We start from the raw sequence: 11857 nt of genomic DNA, 5'->3' as shown, positions 1-11857 counted from the left end.
TTGTCCTGCACAAGAAGTCACATGTACGTCGGTCAGACTTGTAGCTGCGCAAGCTCAGCTGTAAACACAGAATGAAACAACTGGAGAAATAGCAGGATTTAATTTGCAAAGCACTGGAGCGGCATAATGCTGTGGGAAAGAGTAATTGATTGAAAGTGTGAAAATAAGTCTGCCTTGCAGTTTCTAACCAGTGTTCTTTGGGCTTCTGTAGTCTCTGCAAGATGGCCCAGACTCAGCCTGCTGCTGCAAGTCATTAACTCATTGGTTTCCCCTTAGGGTTCTCTTAATAAATCTCTGTAGTATAAGGCAAAGCGTGGTCTTCTGTACAGAGATTGGGCATATTTATCTTCCTACAGCCCCCTTCCCTATGCTGCAGTAAGGTTGAAAAGCCTTGCTTCTGTCACAAGCTATGTTGCAGTTTGTGTTGTGGGGAGGAGGAGATTTTTGAGCAGTCGCTAGGAAATGAGAGCTTTGAAGTTCCTTCCTGAGTCTGACTCCTAGACATATTTCATTTGGAAGATCACAAAGGAGGATCTTTTAAAAGGGAAATGACTACATAAAGCCGTGTTTAACGCAGGACAGTCAGTTTACACAGTGATATTCATCTGTTGTTCTGCTAACTGTTAAGCTCTTCTGTTCCTGGAATCACACCCCAGTCACTGGTTCCTGTGAATATGACATACTGAATCAAGCTGGGGAGGTCAAAATATTTCTTATATTGAAGGTCTTGTAAACTTTTATTAACTTAGAAGAAGGAAACTTCCAGAGTTCTTGAGAGATGGCTTTGGAGACATGCGGAAACTGTTTGAGTTGCCTGCTGGTACCTCTTGCACTTTGGAGTATTGTTGTGAACATCCTCCTATACTTTCCAAACGGGAAAGCTCTGCCTGCTGCCAGTTACCAGCTCCCCAACCATGAGTGGTATTTTGAAGGCATCTGTTTCTCAGGTGTCATGGTAAGTGCTCAGTCTGTGAATTTTTAATGAATTGCATTCTACTGCAAATAATATTGGATTACTCTTCAGTAATGTAATTGTTTTTAAAAAAGAGCATATGGATTTCTTCAACAAAAACCACTGCAGGCAGAAAACTCAATCAAACTGAAAAAAAATGGTATACTGAATGACAAGTTATGTATGTTATTAAGTGCAAATGATATTGCAGAGTGTGTTGGGGTTTTTTTTCTGCTGTCTTTTTGTTTATATGAAATTTATGTTTGCATTATGGAGGCAAACAGTATGTTGATTTAATCACCTGTGGAGGTTGAATTAGAGCTCTTTTACCCAAATGAACTTGAAAGACAAATGAAAGTCCAGGTGAATGTAATCAAAAGTTTGTGTTACTAGAGTGAATGTGTTGGTAAGGAAGGCAGTACTCTGATTTGTGTGCCTGTGTCAGCAAGAAGGTGTTGAACTGATGTGTTTGTATCAATAAAATATCCTTCTTTTCGCTCATATTGATTCTTTTGTTTGTGACCTTGGTTTTATAGTTTCGGCTTCACTGGTGTAGCTGTGGCCAAGGTCATAGCACTTTCCTGTGATGGTAGAGGCTGTACTCTTTGTCTTTCAAGTACAAGACACAAGTACACCAGCAGCCTACTAAAACCGCTCCAGTTCCATGTATGCCTTGAGTAATTGTGCTGTCCTATGGATCAGCTTTAAAATATCAAGACAGCAGAAGAGATGCAGTCCCTGCCTTCCAAAGGTGAAGGAGACTTTGGCTTAGTATCTGCAGTTATCTCACTGACCTTATGATGTTCTCTTACAGATCCTTCTTTTGGCAGTAATTCTAATAACACTGGAGTGTAGTGTCTTCTATCGATGCTGCCAGAGTGAGAGCTGTAACAAAACCTACAGGGTGAGTCTGTGTTTTATTTCTGTGCATCACATTAGTATTTGTTTCCAATGCCTTCCTGCTCCTGCTCCGGCACATCCTGCTGCCCTCTCCACTGCTCTGTTTTCACTTCCTTTCACAGAAGATTCTAAATTGGGTTGCAAGGTCACAGAAAGTGTAGCTTCTTTCATATGAAGCATAAACAGGATTAAAGAAAATTAGACACACATTCCCCCAAATCCTTGTAAAATAAAATAAGAACATAGAATGAAGCACACCAGCTAAATAGCTTCATCCCTTTGCCTGTATTATTTGGAAGTGTTTTTTTTCAGAAATTACTCAATACACTCTGTCTGGGATGCAGACAATTTTAATACACAGCTGCATTCCTCTGGTATTTTGGGAAACAACTTTACAAAAACGCAAGTTTAAAAACCCCACACAATTAATATATAACTTATAGTTGTAGAACTATCTTAAACTCTGTCTTAATCTTTATTTTGTATGTGTATTCTTTACCTGCTATTTTTCTTTCTGAGTTTTGAAGACTGGGAAAATCAAATGTGAAATTCAGCCCCAAGGAAGTAGCTAGACAGACTGAATGATCATATTTGCTGTTGACACTATCCCCACAAGGTAATACTTCTCTCTCTCTCTTTACTTCAGAGTTTTATTTCTATTGTGCTAGCCCTGCTTGGAATTGCTTTCTCGGGATACAGTTGCATCATTTTTACCCTGCATTTGATTCAAGGCCCTTCCTGCAATTCATCAAGTGGATGGAATTATATTTTCAAAGACACTGCTGGGGGGTAAGAAACATTGGTGTAACTCTTCTGGAAGAAATTGTTTACCAAATCAGTAGTCAGAAACATTCTTCTTACTTCAGTCTGGTCTTTCTCTAATAGGTACCTCACAGACTACCCTGCTTGGTCTAAGTGCACAGAACCTCCTAACATAGTGGAGTGGAATATTATTTTACTCTCGATTTTGATAGCACTCAGCGGGCTGCAGTTGATCATCTGTATTCTCAAAGTAGCTGCTGAGTTGAAACGAACACTCTGTGGGACCTATTCTGTCTTTGTGCAGGTAACAAAACATCTGAGGTTTATTTATTCAGCATCTCCTTGTCACTGTAGCTTCAGCAATTTCTCTCAGCTGGAGACCTACCCTTTTGATTTATGCATTCTCTATGCTACAGCATATTTTTTCCAGAGAATATGTACTGATAATACATTTGTTTGTTTTGATTCATCCACTAATTTCTTGTGGTATACAGAGGCTGGTGGCTGCTCACTCTGACCTTTTACACTAGGACTGAGAAGAAACAAAAGTGTTTAGGAAATTAACACGGTTGCCAAGTCCATTTCTATTATGTCAGCAGAGGTTGCTGAACACCTTTGTTCTAACATTCAATTGACAGACATTCTTACAAACGTGTGGCTTTCACAGCAATGATACGAAAGATTAGCACTTTTTTTTTTTTTACTTGCAGGCTGGGATTCTCTGAAAATGGCAAGGAAATTGTGGCTGCTTCTCCCCCATGCCCAGAAAAAGAGAGAAATGGCCTGTCCATAATCCATAGCGATAGATTTGAGTGCTACAAAGAAAAATGATACGCTTGTCTTAAATCTCTGTCCGTCAAACTTCTATGTTTTGGATGAAGTCTATTTGAACTGTCTGACATCTACATTTTTCTTCACCGGTCCTGTTGCGCCTGGCAGGGACACCTAATTTTTTTACCCTCCAAGTTGTTGTGACAGTAGGGATATTTTAATATAATGGAACTGCTTTTGTATTGAAATCACCTTATTGTTTTTTCTTAGTAAGCCGCTGTAGAACTGCTTTTGTACTCCTTTGTCATTGCTTAGACCATATGACTATTTGTGGTTTCAAAAGGGCCTGGTTCAAAGCCCAGTACATCAAGAGGGGTTGTTAGTGCACTGAGTGAAGCCATGATTTCTAAATGAATGAATTTTAGTTACAGACAGACCATGATGGCAATCACGGAAGGAGGTGGGCAGAGCCTACCCTTGTCCTTCCACCTTAGACGTTTGTAACTGCAAAAAGCAATTACTGAAAAAAGTCTGTCAAGTCTTTCTGTGGTAAAAAAGGCACCTGGGCCTGATTGACATATTAGAGACACAAGTCTGAACTCAGCTCTGCTAATTGGTACATGTCAATAGCTGCACTGGGTTTCTTTTCACTTTACACTTAGAGGAAATTTTTTTTCTTTCAGTCAAGTATGATTTGACTCCAGGGAACATATGAGGGAGCCTTGTGAGCACCCAGTGCTAGCTTATTAATATTCTTCCAAGTATCCTGACCTTGCTACAATGAAAGGCTAACATTCTTGACAATGATGATCCAATGAAAAAGAATAACCTGTTTTAAATTAGCAGCTAAAAGGAATTTTTACTTTCTCAGAGAATTATTTTTTCATTCTCAGTGAAAATTCAGGGATTCACGATGAAGTGGACACCTGGCTCATTTGCAGTTGCATGGCCAGCATTTGACTGTATTTAGCACTCGTGGTTTTGGTTTTTTTTTAGCTTTTTCCTCTGAACACTTAGAGGAAAGAGAAATATGTACTTCAGACTTGCAATAATGCATGTATGCCTATTACATCAGAACTAGTGCAACTCAGGTACATTGTCATCAAATACTAAACACTGTTAGACATGCAAACCATACAATAAGTGTCAGCTTTGGGTAAATTATTTAGAAAAAATTAGAATATATCAGTCATTTAGTTCTGTTTCAAGACAATGTTGAGTTTTTGCCTTCATATTGCACACTTGTTTTTCTCTAGACTTAAATATAATTATAATTTATCTTAAATTATAATCCTGCATTTTTATGGATTTGTGGACAGAAGGAAAAGAAAGAAAACTTAAAAAGCAACCTGTACTCCCACCAAACATCTCAGAGAATCTTGCTGATTTTTTGCCTACAAAGTCTGGATCTGTCTTTATCATTTTTTGTGTGATTGTGCCTGGTGAATTTACATTTCCACTCTATCACAGACATCTCTTAATTTTGGGGTTTAAATTAAATAAAGAGACACATAATGTAGTTCTTGTTTGGCTTCCTGATCCTGCAACCCTTAATTTCCAGAATCTGGCATCTCCATTACCATAACCAGCCTCAACTGCAACTTGGTGGTTCTGCTTTTAAAGATGCAATTTATTGATTTGAAATTGTTAAGAATACTAAAGGCTAACAGCGGGCTGTATTTCCAAATTTAACAGCCAGTTTCACACAGGCCTTTTGGATGTAAGGCAAAGTTAACCTTGATCTAATCAATTTAAGTCCTGATTCAATCCTAAGTATATCATCTTTAAAAAGTGGTGCTATGAGCTGTCTCTGGTAGCAGAACCAAGATTCCTGCAAAGAATTTTAATTAACTGCCTCGAAATCTAGACATAACCAATGATCCTGATGGTGGTGTTTGGGGCAATGTGACTGTCCAGCTGCAGAACACAGACCTCACTCAACAACAGGGAGAAGTGGCCCTCAGGGTCGGAACAAGGCTTGCACCATGTTGAAATGTGGAGAAACCCTTCCTTGCGCAAGAGTTCCTGGACATGAACTGCTGAAATCCCCGTGTAAAACACCCCAGGCACAGGAGGAAGAAAGCTGCGGATATGAGTTTATGAACTCCTGGCAGAGAGGAATTATTGCAGAATCTGCAGCAGGAGTTCAAGCATTATTTGTCCCCCACAGCCAGTGCATTTTGCCAGAGTATCAGGATTCTGTGTCTGGGACAGTAATGCCATTCATTAGAAGACTGTAGGTGGAAATCACAGTAGACTTTCAGTTTTGTAGTAAAATACTGTGGAGCCCCACCCATACCTTTGCATTTTAGGGTATATTAATACCTGTGTAGGTAAAAGTGACTCTTGCAAAACTACAGTTTCCTGGTTGTTCCCATTATGGATAGAGGGGTTTTCCACATAGAGCAGCAGAGGAAAAATGAAGCTGCACCAGCTCTTTAAATGGTGTTTAACTGCAGAGGTTTACAGGCAACCAGAGAAGCAGCATGGGCAGCAGGCAACAGACACACATCATTCAAATGTGAGAATTGTGAAATGGTGGGGGTTCAATTCAGCCTTGCTGTGTGATCTTGTGAATGATATATATATGTATGATATGCATATCTTATGAATATGAATATATATGTGACTTTTTGTCAGAATATTCCATTTGGGGGTTTATTTATTCTTTTCTTTCAAGGAACATTTTGGAAGTAACATATTTGCTTTATCTTTTCAATGCAATTTTGGGGATTTCAAAAACAGTCTGAGTATTTCAGCATCCTCAATATGAGAAATTAGGTACTATGGTTTAAAACAATTAAGGGGTATTAATGACACCAAACTGCAGACCCATAATTTAACCAATTAAATAGGGTATTTTTATTTAGGTCCTGAGAGAAGTTCCTGCTTTTCAGACACCTTCTGAAGATAAGACTTCAGAAACTGAGGTACTTTTGAGCTCCTTAAGAAAAAGATAAGAGGAGTGTGTTTAGGCATACAGATAATCTGAAAGTTTGGGGGAGGTGCGATTAAAAGCAGGAGTGGAAAATATTGTCAGAAGTTTTTGTTATATTTTTACATTAAAAAACCCATTCAGTTCTTTTGGAAATCAAGGAAGAGTAATTTAGAATATTCGAAGGTGTAAGGCAAAGTAAAGCATATACTTTTACCCTCAAATAAATGTGGAGATTTCAAGGGTATTGCTGATGTTGTTTTTTCTCTTCCTCAATCAAATGGAAATCTGAACAAAAATATATCAAAAACCTACATACGCATGAACAACTTATTTATGAAGGAATGACTCTGACTTAAAGTATTTTAATAGGAGGTAAAAGCTTTCTCGTTTTTACCTCACTTAATTTACAAATGGGGTATTTACAACCCCAATAGGCTGATCTTTACACTGCTCTACTTATCTTCATCTGTGGCAAAAGGAAAAAAAATCCCCACAGAAATAATTTTGATCATGTGACATCAGCCTGTGAAACTCCAGAATTTCATCATAGATTCGGGCAGATTTCAAAATCTCAGCTTTGGCTTTGTCATTTAGAGAGAAGTAGAATCCTTCATTTAATCCAGATGTGTAGAAATATGAAGAAATTAAATATTCTCACAGTGACTGATAGGAATAGTGATTAAAATTTGTGAATTATCTTATACCATAGTCCTGGTGAACAAGACTTAGATTTTTATGTCATTAAAGGAAAACTGCTCTATTTTAGTTATATTCTGAATCTTAGTCTTCTATCCAAAATAATCATAATTTTTCTGCCCAGTATTAGAATAGCTGCTAAGAATATCCTGCTTATTACAGATAATTTAATAAGTTGCCATACAATGGAAAATTGTAATTTTAGTTTAGAATGAGTATAATTGTGTCAGTGCTCAGAGCACAGATGACATTTTTAAAGAATTCCCAAATCTGTAAATCCATTTAAATCTGCTTTCAATTCAGTGACAAGATTTGCACTCTACAACAATCTGAATGCTATTTTGTGTGATTGTAGATTGGCAGAAATAGAAAAAGTTTCTTTGCTTTTCTGAACTGATGAAGTTACCAGAATCTTTTGTTTGCTCTTGACACACAGAGACATTGTGCAATTGTTTTTATTGTTTCCACAAAAGCAAACAGGAGCAGGGAGGAGGAGGTAAGGATATGGGGAGTAGGAGAGATAGGAACATATAAAAGTAAATTGCATGTGTCCATCCAGTGTTTTTATTTCATGTTTTCCTCAAGGTCCATGAATGCAAAATGAAGCTATTTCTCCTAATCTGCTTGCTGGTTTCTTGCTGTTGCCGTGTTGGGGCAGTGAACCGGGAGTACTATATTGGCATTAGAGAGACTGTCTGGAACTACGCACCTGGCAATGCCAATGCTATCTCTGGGCAGCTTTTTGCAGAAGAAGAGTAAGTAAAGCAGAGTTGAGTTCTATTTTACAACTTCATCTGGTTTAGACACCAGGGCTGCACTGAAAACCTGGTGAAGGCAGTGAAATGAGTCTTGGTGTCAGTGGATTTTCTGTCAAACATATATGGGAATTTTGATTTTTTTTTCCTGGCTTGCTTGAGAATTGCATTCCAATGTTCTGCTAATTCAAAGCACTGGAATATGCAGTAGAGTCTGAATTTGTTGTAATGAAATATTTACTAAGTAGAGTTTAGAATAAGACCCTGAATATCTAATGGTGTTTAATTTTGAATGTCTAAGGTGCTAGTGCTGAAGAGATGGTTTTTGGTTTTAAAATGCAGAACTGAAAAATTTAAAAACAAATTATGAATTTAAAACTTACCTACTGAGCACAGGGGTTTTTTTAGTTATTCACTGTCAGCAGGGATGGTTTTCACTGGTGCAGAAAGACAGCTGGGTACTTCCACCCACAGTGGGGGAGCTGGGTAGCTCATTACAAGGCAAAGAGGGTCCTGTGTAGAGTGAGAGCAGTAAGCAGGCTGAAGATACGTAGGGTGAGGAGGGGGGAAGGAGGACGTCTGAATAATCAATAAAGAAAATCCAGATATAAAACGCATCAGGAAAATATTTGAGAGAGGAAAACTGTTCCTTTCTTCTCTTTTTTCAGTGCCTTAAAAATTATATAGGACTGTATCAAAGCAAAAACAATGATGAGAGAAATCAGAAATTAAAAAGTCCAAAATCTCAAAAATGCAGTTCTCATTTAGTCTGTGGATGAGGGATTACAAGATTTCCTGTGGTTTGCTTCCTTTAGTGAGAGCCTCAGCCATAACCTGCCATGCAATCAGGTGTGAGATGAAGCAGTTAGCTTTTCATTTTTTCCACTCACAAACTTTGTGAGCTGTAAAACACTGCCAGGGATTCAGCAGGCTAGTAATTCTGACTGGGGATGGAAACAGGGCATCCTGTCTGAGAATCGCAGAGCTGTGTTGTAATACAACAAGCCACTGCTGTTCTCTGCACTTTCACTGCTTTCCCCTGGTCTGTGGTGACATGCTGCATGCTACATTCATTTCAGGTTTGCAGTGGTTGTATGCCTGCAATGGAGCCAGTCCCTTGTATTGTACTTTTCAGTTTCAGCTTCTCTGATTCCCCTTCTCCTCCTGGACGCTTTTTGAAGATGTGCTTGCGTAGAGATTGATGTTTATAGGGGCAGGGAAAAACACAGTGCAGAAGGAACACTCTACAACTAAATGGCAGCTGTTTAAATGGTCCAAGAAGAGCCGTACCATACATGTTCGATTTAGGTTGCAGCTCAAGAGCCTCATGTACTCAGAGTTATAGTAACTGAGCCTTTTCTCTCCAAGTGGAGCTCTGGACTGGCATTTTAATTACACTTCTGACCTGTGCTTGCCAAGGCACCTACAATTCCTTCCCCATATGCTCAAGCAATACTCCATCTTGTAGAAAATGCTTTGCATTTTTGGGCAGTATTAACTTATTTCACTGCAAGGCTTGCATGTAGTTGTGCACAGTGCTGCAGAGACCTGGTCTTTATTTGAGACTATTAATTAAAAACCACATGACAGATGCATTTATGTATTTTCTTTACAGGCAGGCTGAAGTCTTTCTGAAAAGAGGACCACACAGGATAGGAAACACTTACAAGAAGGCTATCTACATTCAATATACTAATCATTTGTATGATGTGATAGTTGAAAAACCTTCCTGGCTGGGTTTTTTAGGTCCCATAATTAAGGGAGAAGTTGGAGATTCCATTACTATTCACTTGAAAAACTTTGCTTCCAGAAACTACACGCTGCATCCCCATGGTGTAAGATATACAAAAGAAAATGAAGGTAAGCTTGATTCCATTCCAGACCAGAATTTATCAAAAGTTAATCGTCCCTTTGAGTGTAAGTGGTATTCTTCCATCAGAGAGAAGACTGGTCAAGTAAAAAGAGATTTAAATTAGGACACAATCAAATAAAAATAGGAGCTGAGTTTGATAATTTTTCAAGAGTAAAATACAAAGCCAAAAGTGGAATTTGTGAAGGAGGCAATTTTAGATCAACATTTTACCTGAAATAAGAATACTTGTGTTTCAACCAAAATGAGACTATAAAGGTATATAAGAGATACAGGTATGGAGGATATATAAAAATTTGATGCTGTGTGGAAGACATTGTTAACAATAATAATGTACTGCTCCAAATTCTTAACACTAAATTTATGTATATGGTATATAAGATACACAAGAATTTTTAAAAATGGTTAAACAGATACTGCTTAGTAATTTGTTTTCACTACAACTAGCATGTGACACACTCTGTCGGATCAATGTAGCAGTACGTACACTTTTCAGAATTTTTTCTGTTGCTATCATTCCAGCAACACCTATATTCCTTCAGAGCATATGCAGTGTTTTAGAACAGTTTCCAAGATTAATACTTAACAAATGTTTTACAAATATCTGAATTATTATCTTTTTTACAAGAAGCACGTAGTCTCCTCCAAATAAATTAAGGACTAGCTTTAATGGGCCATTAATTGAAGTACTCCTATGGACTTCAGAAGCCAATGAAAAGATTCCTAAAGAGAAAGAAAGCATCTACTCATCTGATTTAAAAGTTGTGGGTTTTTAACCTGTATTCAGATGTTCAGTCAATTTTGCTGCAGCATGTAATCAACTTCCAGTATGGCAGGTGCTATCCTAGCACCCTGTTGTGAATGTGTTGTGCTAATGTTGACTGTGTGGAATTCTTCAGGTGCTTTTTATCCTGACACCACCAAAGATTTGCAAAAGCGAGATGATGCTGTCCAGCCTGGAGGCCAGTACACTTACACATGGGACGTGACAGAAGATCAAGGTCCAGCTAAAGCAGATGCAGACTGCATAACCAGGGCTTACCACTCCCACATAGATGCTCCCAGAGATGTTGCCTCAGGGCTTGTTGGGCCTTTAATAATTTGCAGGAAAGGTAAACCATAAATAAATGGGTAAATAAATGTATATGCAAGGTGATTGGTAATTATTATTGATAAATAACAGTGAAATAATTTCCTGGAAGAGAAGAAGATTACAATTGATTTTGAAATAACTGCTTTTGGTCTTCTCAATCAGCTCCCTTCAGTAGTGTAGGAAGTAGTCTGATTTTGTGTATGAGAGTGAATATAATTTGCAGAATGCTTTGTTTACAAATCCATATGAGTGAGATGTGCTATGCTAGCAATGTGTAAGGAATTGTAAATACTAATATAAGAAAGAAATTAACACGCAATATTTATTCTCAGTAATTTTATAGAATCTATCAGAAGGGATTTTTTTAAGTGTGTCTATAACTTTATGTATAAAATCATGCTCAAGGAAAGTGTCAAAACATGAAGTAAACAGGGTCCAGCCCTACTGAGACTAGAGTTAAAACTGACAAGAATATTAATGTTAGTTACCAAGATTTTGAATATACCCCTTTGTTTTTCAGGTACAATGAATACGGACACTGATCGACACTTTGATGCTGAATTTATCCTTATGTTTTCTGTGGTGGATGAAAATCTCAGTTGGTACCTAGAGGACAATATCAGAACATACTGTTTTGAGCCTTCCAAAGTGGACAAAGATGATGAGGACTTCCAGGAAAGCAATAAAATGCACTGTGAGAGAACATTATATCAATGTTGCTTGTCACTGATCTCGTGAAGTAATATTTTTCTGTCTTGTCTCTTTTAAAGATGAATGGTAGGATTTTTTTTTTTTTAATCAGGAATATTTCTTAGAGGATTAAGACAGATTCTTTTAAATAAAAATTTTAAAATTTGAAAGTGATGGCAAGTATTGTACAATCAAATCTTTGGAGTTGTGATATAAAATTCTTAGGGGCCAGGAAGCTCTTTGCCAGTGTAATTTTCCCAGGCAGTCTAAACAGAGTTGTGTTACTTTGCTCTGTTTCTTAGTCCTGAGCTCTGTACTATAGTTCATAGTTTAGAAAAACAGTTCTTACTGTTAGTGTAGACAAATAAGATACCTCTGGCTCTGGCATGTATTCCAGAATCATAGCTATGTAGAGGAAGCATGTGTCTGG

At 37.8% G+C, this 11857-nt stretch overlaps 1 protein-coding gene across 3 annotated transcripts in view; it reads left to right on the top strand.

Annotated features, from left to right (window-relative positions):
- The first annotated feature begins 508 nt into the window (after nt 1-508).
- CP (ceruloplasmin) overlaps nt 509-11857 on the top strand; it is a 24308-nt gene continuing 12959 nt past the window's right edge. Inside the window, exons 1-8 of one of the 3 annotated variants that reach the window (XM_030954149.1) lie at nt 509-955; nt 1767-1856; nt 2499-2641; nt 2738-2918; nt 7605-7774; nt 9390-9634; nt 10544-10756; nt 11258-11431. In XM_030954149.1, the coding sequence (XP_030810009.1) occupies nt 779-955; nt 1767-1856; nt 2499-2641; nt 2738-2918; nt 7605-7774; nt 9390-9634; nt 10544-10756; nt 11258-11431 (1393 nt within the window). In that variant the 5' untranslated portion in view covers nt 509-778. Of the gene's footprint in view, nt 956-1766; nt 1857-2498; nt 2642-2737; nt 2919-3324; nt 3671-7604; nt 7775-9389; nt 9635-10543; nt 10757-11257; nt 11432-11857 lie in introns of those variants that run through there. The other 2 variants (XM_030954151.1, XM_030954150.1) reach the window with 2 other exon arrangements.

This window comes from Camarhynchus parvulus, chromosome 9 (assembly GCF_901933205.1).
Source record: "Camarhynchus parvulus chromosome 9, STF_HiC, whole genome shotgun sequence".
NCBI classification, from domain to species: domain Eukaryota; kingdom Metazoa; phylum Chordata; class Aves; order Passeriformes; family Thraupidae; genus Camarhynchus; species Camarhynchus parvulus.
This window is presented reverse-complemented; position numbering and strand designations above follow the sequence as displayed.